We start from the raw sequence: 22402 nt of genomic DNA, 5'->3' as shown, positions 1-22402 counted from the left end.
TATATTTCATTTCCCTCCCAGCTCCAACCTCTATCACATTCCTCACAGAAGCACTGAACCTCATTCTGGGTGCAGGACACTTTTTGAGACAGCCCAGCAAAATATGGGAGTGCACAAGTTCACTGCCAGAGAAAATGTGTCCCTTTTGCTCCTATTTAATTACATTTTCATCCTTTTTAGAGTAGAAGAATGGCATATTTAAAACCTTAAGCTATGTTAACATTATTATTCCCACTGTACCATAAGCAAACAGGAAAACAATCAGAAAGAAGGCAATAGTTATAAATTACAGTAAATGTCTAGTGCTTTGCCAGACACATGGCATAAGTCTTCGTAATTTCATGTCAGAAAATTTGTAACATGCTTCTGTTTATATTCATTTCTTGCTTCCAGCTTTCATAATCCTTTTGCTCCTCTTGTGACAATTCTTTTCTTAATTTTTGTGTTCCTTTGAATGATCAAAGACATTCTTGCTCAAAAAATAATCTTTGTTTATTAAGACAATCCTGTCACAAACTGAATTTACCTCCTGAAGAAATTCTCAAGGAAGTCTTTAAGGATTCATAACAAACAGTTTTGGTTACTCTCTCTTCAAAATCACTAAAAACATGCAAAACTTCTTCCTTATCTTTAAACTTCACTTCATGCCCTCAGAACTTTCTACAGATCTGGAGACAAATGGATAGCTCAAATTTAATGCAGGGTTACTGTTCCTACACAGGGCAATTCCAGCCTCAATCTTCCTTTGTTTAATACATCTCCATCTCTAAATTCTGACTTTTCTCAAGCCCTTTGAAGAGCTACACAACTCTTCTCCCTCTATTCTCAGAGCCTGGATCCATTCTCTCCAAATATTAGATCTGGTTTTCCCTCCTCCTCTTTTCCCCTCTCAAAAGGGAGATAGAAAAGGAAGCACAACCTCTCCACATAGGGGAAAAAAAAGAAAAGTATACCTTGCAGTTTATAATGACATGCATAAAAGAATAACATCTGTAAATTAACGATACAATGAACAAATTTTAGTGTATCATCTGTGCAATGCCAGAAGTTCTTAATCAATACAACAGAGATCTAAAAACACATCAATAGATGATTTCAGACTTCATACACTCCTGGAGAGCATTAATTATATTCTCAGAGCTCATTTATAATGAGCTCTTAATTAGAGAGGATGTCCTCACATCTTAATTCTTAAAAGCAGAGAAATGATGAGATGGTAGGTAATTCTTAAAATAACCTGCTTTAATGTAGATTTCATTTCTTTTATTATACCAGGACTATAAAGGCTCCTTGCTTAAAGTTACTTGTGGCAATACACGTGTGTGATAAAGGAGGATTCCATTTCCTTTGTCATCAGTAGGGATGGGTATGGGATATCCCACTAAAGGATGCCTCCTCTAGCATTCAGGGAAAGGTTAACAGTGCTGTGAACAAGAGCTAAATGCATTGTATGACTCCCTCAGACTGGGACATGACTGGCCAGGTTTTCTTCCCTTATTTATTTGTCTCACTAGACATTCTTCCACTCTTTAGAAAATAAAAAACATCATAATCCTATACAAAATGTCTGCATACAGCTCTGTGTAAAAGCTTTGGTACTTCCCAGTATAGTTCCTCATGAGAAAGTCTGTTTGCTTGGACAGTAAAATCCAATCAATAAACCTACCTGTATTTTTTAGCTCAGCAGCTCAGCTTTATCCAATTCTCCGATTTCTAGCAGTGCACAAAGGCCCTGATGTGTCTGTTGGGCCAGACACGTGTCATCTGTCACATTAGGGTTCAACAGGGGCTTGATGTGATTACCTGGTTTGCTTTCATTTGGTTTGCACTGAACTTCTTCCACACACTCTGCAGGAAACCAGCCAATATGTCCCCGGGTGCTGCCTTCCCAGAATCCACCTTCTCCGATGCTCAGCACTAAACAGGGCAGACACAGGCAGTGTTACACTTTGCCTCCTCACACAAATACACAATTCTTGCATTACACCTTCAGTAATCCTTGGAAACTAGCAAACACTGTGCAATAACTAATGCTGGTATTCCCAAAACAGGCACAGAGTAACCTTCAAGCAGGACCCTCCCTACTCAGTCTTTGCAACCAGTCCCCAATTTTTTTTTATTTACCACAAGTTTCCTTGGCCTTCACACAATTGTTTCCATTTTCAGTGTTCTCATTGCTGGATTAATCAAGGATAAATACATGGTAATACCACTACCAAAAAAACCACTGTCTTGTCTGCTGAAATGAAGTGCTGAATCCATTGTCAAATTGCACCCACACTGAAATGGATTTTAATAATACATATTTTGATATCTCCTGTTTTTCCTGCCTCCTAAGGAAACACATTATTTGATTTAGTGGGTAGCTCCAGGGATTTGCAATGCGAGTTGAGTAATATGATTTAAGGGTTTGGAATACACAGCAAACACTTGAACCTCCCATAGGTGAGATCTACAATGGAGATGCCTTTTGAAACATTTCAATGATTTTTTTCTCTGTAAAAGAAAACAACAATATGGAGGAGAATGGTCTGTCAATAGGAGAAGAGGCTTTTATCTGGCACTTCTAATTATTTTGATATTAATTCTAGGACTCAGAAGGATTGTGACAAAAGCCTGCAGAGCAAGAATTGTAAAGTAAGCAACTGGAGGTGAATTATGGTGATGGAAGGACCCTAAATACTTGCTATGGTGTTTAAATTAGTATTACAGAAGTTTCTGCAAACCGCTGTATGTTTACTATATATTAGAAGACATTGTACATTAATACAATTAATCTGTAATTAATCTCTAACCTGTAATTAATCTGTAAAATACATCTGTACATTAATATTGAAACAAAGGTGATACATCAACAAAACCAGGCTGATTGGGAATACAGATCAAACACACAGCATAGGTTCTCAGAGCTTCCCAAAATCAGCCCAGCTCCATCCACTGAGTGCCAGCTCAGCCCCAATGCCCCTGCTGAAAATCAAGGCTAACTAGCCCAAATCCATCTCTCTGCTGAGGGATTCCAGTACCTGGGATCCTGCCTCTGCAGGGTATTTCAGTGCACAGGGACATAAAGGAGAGCTGCTTTGATGGTCTCCAACACCAGCACTTCTGGCACTGTTAAAACCTTGCCAGACTTTAAAACCCTGGTCTCTGCCTGGCTGCAATTGAACTCAGGATCAGTGCAGCTGCTGTGACTCAGGGGCATTGGAGCTGAACTTGATTTGCACTAGTACAGAGCAGGATGAAAATTAAATTAATTAGAGCCCCCCAAAAAAGCAAAAAAAAAATTCTTGGTAATGTGAAAGCAGTCTGGTTTGAGACACCAGGAGCTGTAAAACTGCATTTGAAAGTAAATGTTTACCAGGGTTTTTATTAATGCAACCTTCAGCTATTTGTGGTATTACTTACAGAGCATGGCCATCTATTAACAGAGACATTTGACAGCAAAATGTTTATAAATATGTCACTTTTAAGCCTTTTAATGTAGTATATTCCAAGAGACAGATTCCATGAGCTGCATATTTACACACCACCACAGTAAAAAGTACATACTAAGTCCCAGGAAACATCCACTAAAGAAAAGTCCTACACCTGGATGGGTCCCAAATGCACAATTTGTCAAGAACCTTTCTGACATATATGAGAAAACCTATAATCTATAACTCCTATAAACCTAGCAAGTTATGGGATACGGGGGAGGGCACTGACCTTGGATGACACCAAAACTCTACACTGAAAATAGAGCTGAATTAAAAAATATTAGCATGTCTTTTAAAAAAAATATAAACATGGGGCATAATTAATGAAAAAATATGTTACTGTATTCCAGGTGTTGTTAAAAATATTTAAAGCCTGTACACATGAACTAACACACATTGTCCATCTGATAATTCAGTGTTACATAAAACATTCCCTGATCATCCATCCAATAGAAATGGGGAATTCAGCAGCTTCCAATACATTTTTAACAATGTAACATCTGCTCACATAAGAAAGCATTCTTAGATATGAGATAAGGAACCAGGAAAACTTAACAACCGACATGTATATATTAGAATCATTGTAGAATCCAACTGTAAAGTAGTTTAATTTCTGTCATAAAAGAGAGTGTAGGACTCCATCCAAAAGAAATTTCCAAATGTGAGACAGTGAGAGTCCTATTGCCAGTAATTAGCTGCCTTTTTTTTTTTTTTTTTTTTTTTTGGAGTTTTCAGCACTGAATCTCAGTCCTGGATTTCACTCCACAAAGTGGCAAGATGCTCAGAACAAAAACTACTTAGATGTTGAGACAGACTTCCCTAATTTGGTATTTTATTAATCTGTCAGATCTGCTGACACTCCCAATTCCAGCTCTAGAAAGAGAGAGGCACAGTAAGGAGAAGTTGGGTATTTCAAACCCATGGAGTGATTTCATGTGTTTATGGCAGGAGCAGCTGATGCAAATCAACACTTTTGGGAAATGAAATTTGCCTTGGAACACTGTCTGTGAGTGCAGGGTGAAAAAGCATTCCTACGGAGCAGAACCAGACCCATTTTAGCCCATTATTACATGAATTATTGACTATTAGCCATCACTAATAGCCAGAGCAAAGGAAAAACACGTGTAGTCCTGCCTGAAGACATAACATCCATGGAAAAGAAGTGGAAGGGTGAAATGAGTGCTGCTGGAATGCAGGCAGCCTTCAGCATTCTGGGAAAAACCTCCTGCTGGGGGCCAGGAGAAGGAGGGAAAGCCTGCTGGAGCTGCAAGAGGCACAAAGATGACACAAGAAGCAAATGAGGGACAGCCCTGGGTTCAGCTATGTGCAGAGACAGATAAATTGCTGTGGATATGGGGGAGAAGCTCATATTCCAATGCAGAAATTGAGCCCTAGATGGTTCTGCATCCCCTAAAACCTTGAAATGATCTTCTTCCCCCTCACGTGGTGCCATTAATAAGAAATTCTGCAGCATGAGTCAAGGCTATAATAAAGTATAGATCTATAAAAACTGGCAACACTTCACTCACTCCAAAGTGGGGAACTTAAAGGATAAATAGAAAAATGTAATTTATCTATTGTACCCATGAATGGTTTTTTTAGAATAAGGTCTTCATTTCTATCTTTCCTCTCCCAACAGTGTTTAAGAGACTCACTGTAACAGATAATCTGTTACCAGCAAGAGATTTTCTAATCAATGTTTTCCCTGCTGAAGGACAAAACAATGGTAAATGAAAGGATAACTTTCCCAAAATTAATAATAAGGCTTTCTAATTTCCAGTGGTTTTCACTTTTCCTTTGGTAAAATCGAAAGGTGTGGTTGCTATGGCAAAAGCAGGTCAGATGCTCTTCACACACAACCTGAATTACAAAAAGAATCTGATGTTGTAAGAGTGAAATAAAGGTTCTTGTAACATCAGGTATCCTGAGACATCTTTTCACAACAAAAGTGTGGTTTAAAACAGGAGTTGTGTCCAATTATATGAACAAAACTGCAAAGCAAAATTGGATAAGCACCAAAGTGGGTAACAGGAAAACATGGATAGGCAGGTGACAATCAGGAGCTTGTATTTCATTTCTTTAAAGCATTATACTTAAAATCAGTGAGATTCTGCCAGAAAATTAAATATATAGAATATTTAACAATATTATTTATTATAAAATTAATAGAATAGAGCATAGAATGCTTTGTCTCTCGCAAATTTAAGTCTATTGGCAATGTATCTATTGCAATTGATATTAATATAACATACTAATCTCAAACAGATTAATTACTCAATATACCATCAAAATCATTTAAATCAAAAGAACATAGAATTTGTATCCTCCCACATCACAGCTCCCTCCATGCCCCAACAAGAAATGAAAGTATTTTTCCCAAACAAATCATGGTGACTACTATTTCCTTGTGATATTGAAATGCCCAGGAGCAAATTCTTCCAGGCAGCCTTATTTGCAAAAATGTCAAGGAAATTTAAAGCCAAATTCAGGCCAATGTCTTTACAGCTGTTACAGCCTGTACCTAAAATGTCTTTATAATATCTAAATCAATTTTTATTGCTTGGATAAACTGCATTCTTCTTTATTGGGAAAATAAATAATCATATGGATTGGGAATGAGAGACCATATTCTGGGGAAAAAAGAACATTTCTGCAACCAGCAGAAAAAAAAAAGAAAAATCAACAGAATGAAAGTAAAGTATAAAGTTGGAAATCCACTGAAAAAAAAATTAACAGCTGAAGCAGCCTGTGCTGATGTAAAAACTCTGGGTTTGTGTCCCAAGGTAAAATTCATCTCAATTTTCTTCTTTGAAATATAGGAGATTTTTAATTTCTAATTGGTGTAGACCTAACTTTTTTCTCTCAGAAATAATTAACATTGTGATTTAGGCTTTTCCCTTGCTGAAATAGCTGTTGTTTGACATAAATATTCAGAATTATTTGTCTTTGGCAGGAGAGCTTCCAAATGACAGACAATCTATGCAGGAATACTTATTGGAGGCTGGATCCCTGGATGTGTCCAAAGCCAAGGATTGGGACTGGATGACCCTTAAGGTCCATTCCAATCTCTAAAAACACCCTGGGATTCTGTGATTATTTGGTGAAAACAGACTTTACGTACAACATAAATGAAGGTCAGCACAAGTTACAACTTAATCGTGTTCTCTGTTAAAAACAGGGATTTTTCTGACTCTGGCTCCTGACAGCAATCCTTCCCTGCCTCAGTGAGGGATGCTGAGCAGGATCTGGCTGTTTTGTCTCCTGGGCAGGCTGGTTCTGGCTCCCAGAGATGTCATTGAGAGAGCCTGACAGAACCTGAGGTCACAGCAGCAGCGTGGGGAGGAGCTCAGTGCCCCTCACCCTGCTGCCAGGCACAGGGAAGGTTCCAGCACACACACACAGACCTTCCTGGGCACTCCACCCACAGCCTGGAAGGGCAGCCTCGTGTATCTGCAGGTAATGATTCTGGCTAATTGACCTGAGCAGTCACACTGGGCTGTGGCCCTACAGACATTTCTTGTGGTGGACAAGGAAATGCAGCAGTTCCTTCCCAGCTTGAGTTATGGGAGCTGACAAAATTAGGGAGATAACACAGAGATCCTGACTTCAAACACCTCTTCATCTTTTTTTCACCTCTGCTTTCCCAGGAAAGAAACAGTGCAAACAAGCACTTCAGGAGAAGAACCTCAGGGTGAGAAGATGACTGGGGCTACTAACAGAGCAACCACTCCCTACGTCAAACCTACAAATACAATAAGCTGCACATAATCCTCTAAATCTGAGGAAATATGGCTCAGTTGAAATAGAACTGAGCTGTGCTGTTCAACATTTGGCCCTCTGTGGGAGCTTTTTCCCCTTGCCATAAAGTTTCTATGAAGATCACCTGTTTTTTACGTGTCTATGAAATAGAGTTGAGATGGTGAGGGAGAGATGGAAACAGTGTGAGAAATCAATCTGCACTGATGTGGGTTTTGCAAAAATCCACCCTCTGATCCTGTGAAATACAAAGCTGTGTTTTGTGTCAGGTACACAGGCAATGTGTGTATATGTGATTGTGATATATGTGGAAACCGACCATGGGACAGTTATAAAGATGAATTCTAATAATAACTGAGGAAAGTAAAGCATGGAAGAAGGCCTTTGAACCTATCCTTCATTCACAATTAATCTTGGTTGATTCAGGAGCATTTGAATTAAAGCATTAAGGATGTTGCTCTTTGCTTGTAGTTAAGCCTTAAAGAGTTTTGCAATAATAACCTTTTGAAGTATAATTTTAGAATATTGCTTGTATCCTTGAAACTATAGCTTTGGAATATATATAAAGGAAACATGCTTATCTCATGCCTTAATAAAGCAGCAAAAAGCAGCTTGAGAAAGGAAGATGAACATCAACTCAATGATTAATACTTTTAACCAAGGGAAGCTGGACATCACTGTTATGAGATTTATAGTCCTTGCAATTAAAACGTGGACCCACATCTGGGGAGCTGGACTTCACCAGATGGGATTCTCTTCCTTCTTTTGGAAACCAGACCACCACCACCTGGGATACTCCTTTTGGGATACATCCTGAGAAACACTAAATCACAACAGTGTATAGAATTTGTGACGTAAAAAATGGGAATAGAAACTGCTGAGGAGTAAAAATTGGGAACAGAAACTGCTGAGAAAGCTCATGAGCACCCCTATAAATACCTGTAAGCCTCAACTATGGGTGTGCAGTTGGGGGGAAGACTTCCCCCACTGTACCCAGTGTTGTATTGCTCATGCTTTACCATATTAATTAATAAATTGATTGCTGCTTGAATATTGGCCTAGTCAAGCTTCTTATTTATAACAATCCCCAGCTCTGTTGAGGAAGGTGCAGTCAGAGTCAAGTTTGCCCTTCTCCACAGTGATGCCCAAACTTGAAATCAGGGAAATTCAGAGAGAATTAATGGAGAAGGGGCCCCAAGCCAAGCTAGATGCAGAGCCTGGAGTGTTGTGTTGCAGCACACTGGTGCACTCACAGCTCCTCTCTGACTCCTGCTGCTCCCTGTCCCCTGAATATTCCAGGCCAGTTGCTGACTACTCAAGAAAGGATGTGTTAAAGGATGTAGCCAAGCACGATGACAGGGGATTTGTGGATGCTTTTACCTCCTGATCCCTTCCCATGGCCTCTGACAGCAAAGAGAACTCTCCTGCTGGAGCAGGAGCAAGGCCAGGTCTTTGTTACATTTTGACAGCACCACTCTGTCCTGCTCTTCAGGCACAAGCAGCTTGAAGGAATGAGTTAAAATAGGACCTGTGATGAGCCATAGTTTATCATGTTAGGAACTGAAATCAAACCATTCAAGTCAGGAGACAGAAAGGAAGCAAAACAGACCAGTGAACCTGGGTAAGATTAATATTCTGTTTCACATTCATTTCATCCTTCATGTAAAGAGCAGCTGAACAATACCTTGCAAACCTCTTAGGTTCAATTTTGCTGCCACACTTACCCACACAAGGTACAAAATGCTCTTGAAGAAACAGAACAGCCTTTCTGAGGCTCTTCCCTTCCCAGTATTTTGTTTACTAATCTAACAAGTGCAAAAGCTCAGGAGACCAACTTTCCTCCTGCCCACAAGCACTGTCTGTTGGCAATATCTTTGAGCACAGCAGGGGTTTAATAATCTTTCTTTTTCGAAATGACTTACAAGTGGATTTCACAAGAAATGAAAATGTTAGTGATATATTTGGATTGCCCTGCTGGCTGAGATCACGCTGAAATAAAAGCAGAGTCACAAGGGTCAATATTTCTGCTGCACAGAACTACTGACTTCCTGCCCAGAGCAGATGCTTGAGCTGCTGCTGCTGAGTTACTCCTGCCCCTCTGACCCCGAGGAATGGAGCTGAGAGCTGCATTTGGGTTACCACAACCCTGCTGGGATGTGCCCGCACCAGAGGCGTCTCAGAGGGCTCATGGAAGTCTGTTGGAGCATATTTGAGATACTGAAATAACTCCCTGGTTTTCCATAAAATGGGCACTAGAAAAGGCTGAAAGAGCTGTGGCAGGGCAGCCTGGAAAGAAGAAGGATCTGGGGAGACCATGAAAACAAAGCTGTGAGCAGGGTGAGACTTCAAATGCTCCCAATGCTCTCAAAGTATTTGAATCTGGTGGGTTTCTTCTTTCTAAATCAGTGGATAGTTCATGTGCATTTTAAATATGTTTTACCATAACCCAAACTCTGAAAATAATTCTGATTTTTTATTTTTGAAGTGACCAGAGCCTGTCTGCACCTGGAACTCAGACTTGTTACCTTCCCAAAAACCTTCTCTATTGCTTTATCTTCATGGACAAGAAAACTGCTAATTTGCTCACAAAGAATCTTTTGAGCATTGCATTGTGAGTTTTGCTATCAAAGAGACCACTGAATTTCCAGTGCAAGAACTCAATTTAGGAACACAAAAGCTGATTCAAATTCATTTTGCAGATATTTTATACATGTTTGTGTGCATTTGGATTGTAGCAGATTTATTGCTATGGATTTTCAGATAAAGAAGGAAGAAAGAAAAAAATATATAAAAACAAAATATTAGAAGTGTTTCAGTGAGAAATCAAACTAGGCCTCCTTTATTTATGTGAAAACATAAGATTAGGGCAATTCTGGTATAAATAAAGATATCAGATTTATTTTTGCAAGCAGCCATGGCTCCTCTCTCATGAGTGGCAGACACACAAATGATGTCAGTGTGTATGACTAACAACTAAAAATACAGCAGGTATTTTTGTACAGGCTACGTAATATCCTATGAATACAAGACCATTTTGTTTAGTTTACATTCCTTTGAACCTTGCCCATTCACAGATTTCTCTGAGCAGTTTCCTTGTATCACACACTGTGAACTATTGTCACTGATACACTTCTACCAGTTTTAGAAAGAAAAAAAAAAACCAACTCTACTTCATCTCCATCTGATGAAACATCTGATTTTTCATCAAGAGTTTAGGAATTCATCCCTCTCTGTGACCCTTCTAATTCTGCCAAGTTAAAAAAGCAAATCCATAAAAACATTTCCCAAGTAATCCCTTTCTCTAATATGTTGTTCTGGGTTTTTATCCCTGCAATAAATGCCTTGCTACATCTTTGCTGTGATTAGTCCCATGGGATGTACTCGTGATGAGCATCGCCCCAGGGTCAGCCTGAACACGGGGCACAATCTCTCTGCCAGTGCCAGGCCACGCTTGAACTCCCCAGAGCAACCCAAGGGCCAGGACTTGGGCATCAGTGTCCTGCACAGAGCAGTGCAGTCACCAAGCTGGCAGAGGAGAGGGGCCAAGACAAAGATTTTCCATCTCTCAGTGAGAATAAGATGTTTCCAAAGTGAAGGAAAAATTGAATTCCATGGGGTTTAATATTCTCCCATTTCCTCCAAGTACTGCACAGAGCAAGTTGCTAAACCCCAAACAGGCTGAGCCATGGTCTTGGTAAGTCTGTAAAAGACATAAAATACATACAGTACCAAGAATTCATGCTCAGGAAGAGGAAAAAATGCAGGATCTCCTTATAGTCAGCAGTTCTGGCACTCCCACAGCACTGAGGACTCTGAGTTCTACTGCCTGTGCTTTTGGAGGATGGAGAGGGAGCCCATCCTGCTCACATGGAGTAATTTTTTTAAACATCACAGAATCCTGGAATAGTTTAGGTTGGAAGGGGCCTTCAAGATCATCTTGTTCCAGCCTTCTCCCAGTGAAAGGGTAACCTTCCACTATCCCAGATTGCTCCAAGCTGTGTCCAACCTGGCCTTGGACACTTCCTGGAATGAGGCAGTCACAGCTTCTCTGGGCCACCTGTGCTAGGGCTTCACCCCCTCTCAGGGAAGAATTTCTTCTTCAAATCTAGTCTAAATCTACCATCTTTCAGTTCAAAGCCATTGCTCCTTGTCCTATCACTACACTTATTGTCTAGCAATAATTACATTTTGACTGAAACAGGGACGGGAATCCAGATTTAATTGGACCTGGGTTTTTGGCACAAAAAGTTTGAGCAGCTTCTTGGATACTGTTACACAACAGAGACCTCTTTAAAGCACCACTGTCTTTTCCCTGCACTCTTTGTTCTCTCCATGACCTTGCCGTGTTCATTCTGACATATTTTTTGCTGCAGCTGAGGAACCATTGACATGGTAACACGAAATAGGATTTGATCTTGTTCTGGAAGTTTTCCCTTTGATTAGCTCTGGGAGCCCGTCACACACTGTTCCAGCCCTGCCATGCAAAGAGCCTTAAATTACATTTCACAAGGTTTCATCCTTGGGAGTAACACTGACAATCCCTGTGTACACTTGTTCTTTCCCCAAACCCTCCCCAAAAGCAGGCTGACACCTATAGAAACCTCGCCAGACTTTGCTGCAGCAAAGTTCTCTAAAATGCTTTGAAACAAATGGACCTGCAAAAACACTGCCAGATTTCAATTCAATGTGCAAATCAGATTCTTGACGCTGAAAAAATAATCCCTGCAGGAATGATTTGATGTAGGATGGGCACATCCCCCTTTTAATGGCAGTAATAATTAATGAGTTACTTTCAATAAACTTACATTTTCCCCACAAAGAAAAAACCCCAGCCACAACTGCATTTTTTATTTCAGCATTTAGAGTGCCCTCCCAAAATCACTGCTCTCCATTTAGGCTACACCATTTTGTGAAAACATGAAAAGTGGACTAATTCCTTCCTGCAATGTTTTCCAGTGACTGTTACTGTAATTTAGAACCAAGGCCTCCTGAATTAATTTTTCAAAAACATTAAACATTTCGTTGAAATTTAAATCCTTTATTCTGGGATCATTTTTGCATAAAATAGCCTCAAAACCTAAGGTAAACCACCTGCCAGACAGGGAATGCCTCTAAAATATTCAGCATTCCAGGCAACCTGTTGCAGTGTTTCCTCTTTTGCGAGGAAACACAATTTCTGTCTTGTCCTTTCCCAGAGTTGTCTTATTCTGGTGAGAAGAATCTGTGTGGTTGTTATCCTGTCCTCTACATAAACAGAATATTCCTGCATCCTTAAATCCAAGAGGACAATTGAACATCTCTGTGTCCAACACCTGCCACGGAGCAGCCACTCATTCCTTGTCCACTGGCACCTGCCAGACCTCTGTGAACACTGAGTGGAGAAAGTTATTTAGTACTCTCCAAATTTCATCCTATGTGCACCATGAGATCATAATCACTGCTTCCTACCTGATCAGGGAACAACCTTGGGAACTGCAAAATTATCTTCTCAGCCCTTCAGACTCTAAGTTTAACCTTCTCCCTTCGTCCTTGCATTTAAAATTAACTTTGCATGTTTTACCTTTAAGTGTAGCACCCTTCAAATTTCTGTCTTACACCTTCTGAGGGCTGGAGTTAACAGAAATTATTAAATTCAAAAATGCTTCAGAATCAGTACATCCAAAAATAAAAATGCAAAAATACCTTCTAATGGCTCCCTTTTTTTTTTTTCCAGCTACTGTTTGCAGGCTCAAGGGAGGAGGTATTTGAAGTCTTCCTTTGTGAGATAAGTAGTTCCCTTTGCAAGAAAATTTGCAGCTGCTTAACACTTTTATTTAGGACACTGAATTTATTCCCTTTTGTTTGATTTCCATAATTGTTGTTTGATTTGTATGGGTCCAACACAAAGTCTCTTTTATTCTGTTTTACCTGGATGTACAAAACCATAGCCTCACACCTCACTCTGGGGAAGGTGAGTCCTGTACACCCTATCTCCCTTTTTTCAGCTGTATTTGGATGTATTGACTGCCTTCAAAGCAAAAACAAAGCTTGGCCTTAATTTAAACCTGATCTTAGCATGTAATTGCAGTAGTGAACAGAAATTTCACATGCGCCACCATGCTTCCTCCAAAATTGAATTTACAGGAGGTTCTCCCAACCCACTTATCCCAAGTCCCATCAGGGGACATTTTCTACTTAACCAATTAAATGTTCCTGGAGGAAAGGGCCTGAAGCAGAGCTGACCTTACCCCCATTCCCTTCCTGAGCTTTTTAGATAGCTGACAGGTTTACAACCCCTTAAAACCCTGGAGCAGCGCCTCTGGAATGGCTCCAGCAGCAAATTCCGTGCCCTGGGTAAGAGAAAATGGTGCTATTACTGCACAGAGTTGTGAGTTGTGGCAGCACTTTGAAGACAGTGAAAGTGGCAGCTAAATATGCATTGGTTACAAAAGAGAACCAGAAGCAAAATATCCTGCAAAGAAACAAATGCATAAAAGCACTTTCACCATACAGATTATTTCCACCCATGTAAAAGAGAACTTTTACATAAAATTCCTACCTAGCAGGAGAAAAGTTTTATTCCAAATGAATTAGGTGCTCACCTTTGACTCTATCTCCTTTGTGCAGGTGAATTTCCCCTTCCCCTTGAGGTTGATATGGCTTTACAACAATAAAAAGTCTCCCAGGGACAGCGCTGTAGAGCTTCCTTTTGGGACCCTGATAATCCAAGGCAGACAGAGTATCTTTGTTGGCACTGGGACTGTAAACGGCACTGGAAATTGAAATGAAAAATCATTACCGGCTTATTCAAAAGGGGAAAGTTAATCATTTACCATCACATTAGCAAGATTAAATTAAGGAGTGAATAACAAAAATGTCTCCCAGTAAGACATCTAACCCTGCAGAAAAAATACCAAACAGGAGCTTTTAAGGGTTGAAGTCTTTCACTATGAAACATGATCAGTATTCACCTGACCATAATGGCGTAGGACAGAAAACACACAACATTAAAGCTTTTAGTTTTTCCGCAAATTAAATTTGCACATTCCTAGGCCCTAATTAAATTCAAAATTTATATGCCCATCATACATTGCCAGCATGTCAATTTGTCAGAGGGACTTGAAAATGTCTGTATTTACAGTTCTTGGGAATGGATATCTTTGTAACACAGAGTGAACAAGTGAGATCACTGAATTATTAACTAAATGGACTGAATAATCAAGTTACTTCATCACTCCAAGGCCCAGGGTTAAATTTAGGTCTGCACAAAGCTTGTGGTTAACATTTTCCAAATGATTATTTCTTCTGGATGGCAATCACCAGCTCACTCAGTGACTCCAGAATGTGCCCAGGAGAGCCAGAGGTCACCACCAACTCACAGTCACGGTGTATAAAAAAGGAATTGTTGAAAGGTGGTGAACAATGCATAAGATCACTCTTAAACCTGTGGGAAAATGAGTGAACTGTCAAAAAGATATGAAAAGAGAAAGAGGCAAATACCAAAGAGGGTGGGAAACCTACAGGATAGATCATAACAAACTTGCAATACACTAGCAGTCAACTTCAAAAAAACCCCAAAGCATAAAACCTTGCAGTCTTAACCAAAGTCTAGAAAAGGAAAATATTCATGAGAACGAGTAATTATTAATAGAGTTTGATAGGGAAAAGTTAGGCTGCCAAAGGAAGAAGGGTGATTTAGTGCTGTTTTGGCATTGTAACACTCTGCTTGCCTTCATGTAAGAAGGTATCTCAAACTGCTTTAAGCAAAATGAAATACAAGGGCTGGGGTCTGCTGAGTTTTCACCTTTTTTTTTTTTTAACCAGTCTCCTACCAAAATGGGAGCCAGTAAGTCAATAGGTGCAGAAGGCTGATACAAACCCACACCTATTGGATCTTTCCTATCAGGAACACTCCTGTTTTCCTGCAGTAACCACTCCACCACTTGGAATTGCATGCCCCTTTCACCTTGTTTTGTTCTGTTACTGTGAAGGGATGCTGCTAATGGTAAGCCCCACTCAGGAGTTTAGAAGTGAGCTCTGCTTGCATGTCTATGATGGAGTTTGCACCAGAAACCTCAGCCAACTCTCACAGTTGTTTAAAGAAAGCCTGGAAAAGATGACATTCAGATTTCAGTTCTTTTGCTCTGTTCCTTTTTCCTTATAAGTGGAGGAACAGTCATCACCATAAAAAAAAACCACCCAGATCTATAAACTATAGCTACACATCTGATTTCCACTTGTATCAAGCTGTGTTTCTGCCTTGTCTGGTGGCAGCTATTCCCAGCGTTATCTCCCAGCATCTACTTTAACTGTGAGCATAGAAGATACATTCATTTTCTCCCTCACTGAAAGAGAAAAGGGAAATGGCACATTAAACCCACACAAGGAATGCAGAACTTCTTAGGCAACAGGCTCACTAATGGAAATCAGGGCTGCAACGTGGGGTGCAGGACTTTTTAAAAAGAGATCTTTCCTCTCCCTTGCTTGTCCCCAGCGTGGGCTCCAAGCCCAGCAAGTGCCATGCCAGGAAGGAGCAGGAGGAGGATGCAGAGATTTCAAGAGAGGTGTAGACATGTTTCCCTCTCAGCCAGAAGAAGGTGGCCATCCTTGGCAGCTCAGCCCTTACTGAGGCTGTGTTGGCAGCTCATTCACTGATTTCTGTGGGGTAAGTTCCACACAAAGGCTGTCCCTTTCCTTTCATTCCCAGCTTCCCCCCTCCCGACCACTTTGCTGTGAAGAGCAACAGCCTTGTGAGAATCAAGAACAATTTGGTTTGAAAGGGACCTTTAAGACCATCCAGCGCCACCCCCTGCCATTGGCAGGGACATCTTCCACTGGCCCAGGTTATTCCAGCCTGGCCTTGGACATTTCCAGGGATGGGGCAGCCACAGCTTTCCTGGAAAGTCTGTTCCAGTGACTCACCACCCTCTCAGGAAAGAATTTCTTCCTAATACCCAATCTCAATCTCTCCTCTTTCAGTTTGAGAAGACAGAACACCTGAGCCACACGGGCTGCAAAGGTCACATGAACCTCTTCCAGCATGGCTTTCCAGCACCTCCCCAGAGCACAAATCCCACAGACCCCATTAACCCTTTGTCACAGCCTGACCTTCTCCATCACTGTGCCCCTTCTGGCTGCTTCTGCTCTACAACCCAACCTCCTGCTCTGTCAAAAAGGGCTTTTCCATCCCAGGGGAGCAACAGCTTCTTGGTGACTGTTATTATTTGCAAATAATAAGCAGAGACAGCAACAGTTCCCACATTTAGCTAACAGTAAGTAGGTGGTCATGCAGTTAAACAAAATCTGTGAGGAAAGTGTCATATAAGGTGCCATTTCTGACTGCAAAATGGGCCTGTGGCAAGAAAAGGCATTATTTGCAAGAAAAAATTATATTTATAAATCCTTTCAGTTGTCTTTAAATTTAGAGAGCCTCCAGCTCTCTTCTCAGTACTTGTACGTACTCTGAACTTCTCTGAAACAAGTTTTGGTGGCACAGAGGGAACTCTGCAGCTGGGTAGCAGCTTCAGCAGCTGTGCTGCTGATGCACTAAGAGAAAGACCAAATTTTATATCCACAAACTCTCAGGCATTGGTTCCCATTGTCACCTGAGCTACTTTTCAGAAAGGGAAGAGGAAAGCGTTTGAACAGAGTCAAAGCAAGTAAATGTTTGCTTAATCAGAAAAATTTCTAATTATTACCCCCAGTCCTTTGATTGTTTATACTTCTAGAATTTGAAGCGTGTTATCCCAGGAACATTGATGAAAATGCACTTTTTATCCCATTCAGCTAAAATAATCACTGACTCTAAGGTAGAACCTCCCTCTCTGGGGGCATCAGCAGAATACAGAGGAATAGAACAACACTCATTCTCTGAACAAATTATACACAAATGAACTTTTGCCATTATTCTAACATACAACAAAGCAAGATGAGCTTGCTTTGCTGCATGAAACCACTGGTATATGGAATCTGCATCCCCTTCCTTCCCTTTAATTTCACTCTTTCTTACATGCCAGACAACTCTGTCTCACAATCCACCAGATCCCCCATCCTGCAGTATTGTTTCCATCACAAACAGTGCCTGGCAGTTTGGCCAGGGAGAGCAGAGGAACAGGCAAGGCAATAGAGGCAGTGCCAGCTACATAACATTTTGTTTTACTGACTTGAAAACTCCACCGAACATCCCTTACATCTACAAACAGCAAAGAGAAACCAACAGCTGCATTTCTTGACAATTTTGAGTTCCTTTTCTAGTCTGAACAGCAGAGATAGATAGATAGATAGATAGATAGATAGATAGATAGATAGATAGATAGATAGATAGATATACTTATTACAAAACAGACAAAGCCTGATTTTCAAATGAGGAGTGAGTCACATGTGCTTGGCCAAAATGTGTGAGCTCTGGTTCTCTCCAGCAGCACTCAGCTCTGATGCCTCCCAGCCTTTTTGCAGCACTTTAACTCCTTGTCCTGGTGCATCTCCATCTCTTTCCCATTTGACAGGAGTTCCTGAGTCCAGGGCAGTGCCTTCTCAAAGCTGCAGCCCCCATAAGTGATCAAAACTTAGCCCCAGCCCTCCACTTTTTACATGGCTTACAAAACCTACATGACTCTAATTAGTCAGGATTTGCTCTCCAGTGGGACAGAGCTGCAGGATATTTGCCCAGAATGCCTGCTAGATCACACTACTCCCTCTATTTCACTCTTTGGTTCAGCACACACCTACAGAACAGAGAACCTAAACAGCCTCTGCTCCATCACCCTTGAGCAGCTCCAACACAGGTTCCAGGCATGACCAACAGTTCTGGGAAGGGACCAGGTATCCCAGAAACAGTTTGCTTCACTGTTATACACAATCCTGATTTCAACTGTGGGAAGATGTGCAGAGCCAGCATCTTGAGCTGGAGGTGCAAACTGTGTTAAGTCACTGCTGAACTTGAAAGTCTGCCTGGCTGCTGGAGCTCCGTGAGGAAACAGCCAGCTTTGGGGCTTCCAATTAAAATATTTACACTTGGGCATGGTCCACTGTGCTGAGAATGAATAACTATACATTCTGGAGAGTGCAAATAACATAAAGGAATGTGGCAGGCTAGCATGGTGCCTATAGGGTACCTCGTGCAGTGAAACAGCCAAAGCTCACCTGATGTGCCTGTGCTGCTGCCTCTTGGCATCCTCTCCCAGCCTGTTGAGGGATGGCGAGCGGCTCCGGGAGGACGGAGTGTAACTCCCCACAGTTTTTACAGTTCCATTGGGATTATTCTGCATCTGTTGGAGCAGGTGAGGGGAAAGGCTGCGGTGTGAAGAGGCAGAGGAGGAGGCTGACCACTCAGGGAGGTTGTTGATGTTCAGGTTGTTGTCGCTGTTGGAGCGCAGCAGGATCCGGGGGGCTGCCAAGGTGCTGGGAGGCCTCCTCCTCCTGTTGGAGTAGGTGGGAGCCTCCCTAAAGGGCACTGTGCAAAGAGAGACACGGAGGGTGATCTCAGATGGTTTCACATTTGTGTGTGTTTACCACCACATGCAACATATGGCATTGTTTCTTCTGCAGAGACAGAAACTCCACCTTGCCAGCAGAGCTGATCAAATTATCTTCAGAACATCATTAAACCAAAAACAACAGAGCAACATGAACCTGTTTGCTGGCTTGAATACGTGGTGAGGCAACATCAGTGCCCCTAGCCTGCTGAATGCTCTGAACTGTGCTCTAGGAAATGGGAAACACCTCATTATTGCCAAGTTTGAGGCTCAGAAAGTTCATTTTCCTGCTTCATTTTTCCATTCAGTCAGAAATGCACAGAACGGGGCTGCCCAGCAGAATTCCTGATGCATGGACTTGCAGCTTCCATCCCCCAGCTGGTACCCAAATTGGTCCAGACCTAAGTTCAAGTTCAGGCCTAACCTGAAATCTGTGAACAGTCACCTTATCCCCATCTTTGCAGGTTAAAAATCGAGGACACAGCCTGCTGTCCTGGCAGAACTCTATTACACTGCTGCAATCCCCAGGCATTCCCCTCTTTCTAATCCTGGCATCCCTACCACATCCATTACTATGGTATATAGAGCATATTACCCCAGGGTAATACACTGGCTCCGTCACGTGCCACGTCCCAGGGGGAACACCAGGATATCCAAAGGCTCCAAGAAACTCCTTAATGGAAGAGCCACAACACAAAACAAAGCAAAGGCAACACAAATCCCACCCAGAGCAGAGGGTCCAGCCCTCCACATGTGCTCCTGGTTCACACAAGCATTCACACCATTTTCCACATCTCCTTTTCCCACTCCAGTGGGTCACTTTGTCCCAAGTGCAACTTAGAAGGCAAATTCCCTCATAAAAAAGCACCCAGTTATCAGCAGATGTGATAGAATTTCCTGCCCTGTCATAAAGGAATTGACCCCAAAACCTCATGCTGGCCTTGATCCCCATTATTGCAACTGCCCTCATTAATTTCTCTCGGTGGAGCTCATGGAGTCACAGGAGCTGAGCCAAAGTGCACAGATTTACATCCAAAAAGTCACAGTGGCATAAGTAACAAAATGCAGCCAGGCACTATCCTGAGGGCTTCACTGAGCTGTTGTAATTCTCAAAGAAAAAAATCATATGTAAATTGGGAAAGAAGACCCACAAAATATCATCCTTCATGTCTAAAGTGCCAGTAAGTGCCATTTATAAAGAGCCAGAAATGTCTACTCATTCAATACCCTTCAAAACCACACAAAAAACCAGAATAAGAATGTCTGTCATACTGTGCAAGTAAATAAATTCACATAAATATGAATATAGATAGGAATCAATCTGTCCTGCCTTGAAATAGAGCCTTTAATTGAGAGAACAAAGCAAAATTTAAGGTTTCAGTGCAAAACTGAGAGCATATTTATAGCATAAAATAGAGATGGAACTGCGAGTAAAAGAATGGTTTGTATCATTTTCACCAGAGTCAGTTTATGATTACAGTTTATCAATTACAATTCTGAATATTTTACAATAACATCCTTTGTATTTCCAGTGAGCTGAAACTTCCTCTAGTAAACAACTCGACAACATCTGAACAACCAAACACGGGAACAGCGTGCACAGAAAGGGCTTCAGTTCATTCCCAGGCTTCCTTTGAAATAATGGAAATAGCCTTTAAAAGCTTTAAATGGGAGACAGCACACAAGTCCAATGCTTATGCTAGAAACTAGAAGAAACTCTGGATAATTTTTCCTGACATTTCAAGTTTTTTCTCATTCCATATTTCTTTAAGGTTTCAAAGCAGCCGAGGGTGTCATGAGAGCACCTTGGTGCTTCAGGTGTCACAGTGAAAGCTCCAGTTAGTGCTAACTTCCAGCAAACTCACAGCATTTATCTCCAAAACTGGCACATACAGACCCTTAGGTCAATGTGTGGGGCAGAGATGCAACATTTCTACATTCCTTTATTTTTGACATTTGGAATACAGCTCCAGAAAGCACTTCATTGAAGATGGGGATCTTTCCCAGGTACAACAAAGCAGAATTCAGTCAAGGAGAAAACACACAGAGTACCGGGGATGTTTGGCACACTCAGGTTTGCTACCAAAAGCTCCAATGCTGTTCCCCCAGGTCACCAAAGTTTGCCTTGGATTCAGTAAAAATTGGGTCTGACCTTTAGATTTCAATTTCTCATTAAGCTGAAAGCAGCCTGCCCAGCCCTTCCAGGCACAGGCTGAGAAAACAAAAGCCTGCCAGCGTTTTGGGGATGTTTACTGGGGCTCTGGAGAGGCTGGTGGGAAGGGGAGGGAGGACAAGGACAGGGTGCCAGGGCACGGTGACAGCACGGACACAGAGCTGCAGGGCACATCTGTACTGACAGATTGGAGAAACCACCCTCCAGGCACCAGAGGAAAGGAAACCTTCTTCCCTTACACACCTCAGGAGCATTTTACAATCCCATTTAAGAGTTTAGCTTTTGTTTTGCTATTAATGTTCTATTCTGGAGGAGAGAACTACGAGCAAAATTAGCCTTTACTACAGGAAATAAACAGGGAAGGGGACAACTAATTACATCAATTGATGCGTGTCTAACACAAATCTTTTATAGAAAGAGTTAAAAATAAGCATTTCTGTGCCTGAAGTGATTAATATTCCACCCAACTGTTTCTTTTCCCCAGCAATCTGCAAACTGTAAGTGGGTGGGTATTTTTTTAGCTGCTTCTTATCAGCATTATTTATATTATTTTCACAATTAAAAAACAGAACTACAACAAAAAATGATGAAATGCAAATGTCCACGCTTTAGTCCCTGTTGGACTCTGCTTTCCCCTAATATTTCACCACGTTTCAGAACTGCAAGAATAACTGTGGCAAAACTTGTTTGGGAAAAACACTTAATATAAAATGACATGAAAATGCCTGAACCAATTCCATGCCCCAAAAGTTTAAATTTATCATCCCTAAAAGCATACTTGAAAGTACCACATAATCCTTCCTCCAGCTCTCTGAATTCTATTCCTGGCACTTCATACATCTGAAGGTGCAATTCAGCACCATTCACTGACAAAATTCACCTAGGAAAATCCTTCCATGTCTCCAAATGCATTTCTTAGGGAACAAAAACATTTTTATAACTACTTGATTCTTCAGAGAAAATCCTAAAAGGAATAAAGTCACATCCAGCTTTAATAACCACTTGCCTAAACGGACTAACATCAAATAATTTTGAGAAAGAAATCGCAGGAATTGATTAATTATAGAGTCACTAAGCTCATCATATTAAATGTACACAAGAAAACACCAGTCTGAAACATCAAAGTGTTCTGCTTTCATTGCTTACCTTCTTTCTTTGTGAAGGCATTTAACAAAGACTTCATTTTCCCTTTTTACTTTAGCAGCAATCCCCTCATTATATAACCTTTGCAGGCAAGAAAGAGGCAAAAAAAGATTTAAAAAAATAAAAAATAATAATATTTAAAAAAAAAAACACCAACAATCAAGCTACCCAATTTCTATGTGTTCAGGCTGGCTGCACCCTGACATAAGCAGCAGGTTTCTGGGCACTGTGGAATTGCGAGCATAGCTGGGCATGCAGTACCCAGCGTTCTGGTGACAAAGCCCACCCCACATTCTGTCTGTCAGCTGGGAGCCAACTGTGCACAGACTGGAGCTGCTCAAAAAAAAAAAAAAAAGGAAGAAGGGAAAAAAAAAAAAAAAAAAGAGCTCCCGCTCTCTCTC

At 41.2% G+C, this 22402-nt stretch overlaps 1 protein-coding gene across 1 annotated transcript in view; it reads right to left on the bottom strand.

The window, feature by feature from the left end:
• SHANK2 (SH3 and multiple ankyrin repeat domains 2) overlaps nucleotides 1–22402 on the bottom strand; it is a 271596-nt gene that overhangs the window by 158493 nt on the left and 90701 nt on the right. The window contains 3 exon segments of the mRNA XM_031061167.1: nucleotides 1804–1917; nucleotides 13814–13983; nucleotides 18354–18663. Of these exon segments, the coding sequence (XP_030917027.1) occupies nucleotides 1804–1917; nucleotides 13814–13983; nucleotides 18354–18663 (594 nt within the window).

This window comes from Geospiza fortis, unplaced genomic scaffold (genome assembly GCF_000277835.1).
Source record: "Geospiza fortis unplaced genomic scaffold, GeoFor_1.0 scaffold590, whole genome shotgun sequence".
NCBI classification, from domain to species: Eukaryota; Metazoa; Chordata; class Aves; order Passeriformes; family Thraupidae; genus Geospiza; species Geospiza fortis.
Note: the sequence above shows the minus strand (reverse complement) of the source record. Positions and strands in the feature narration are given on the sequence as shown.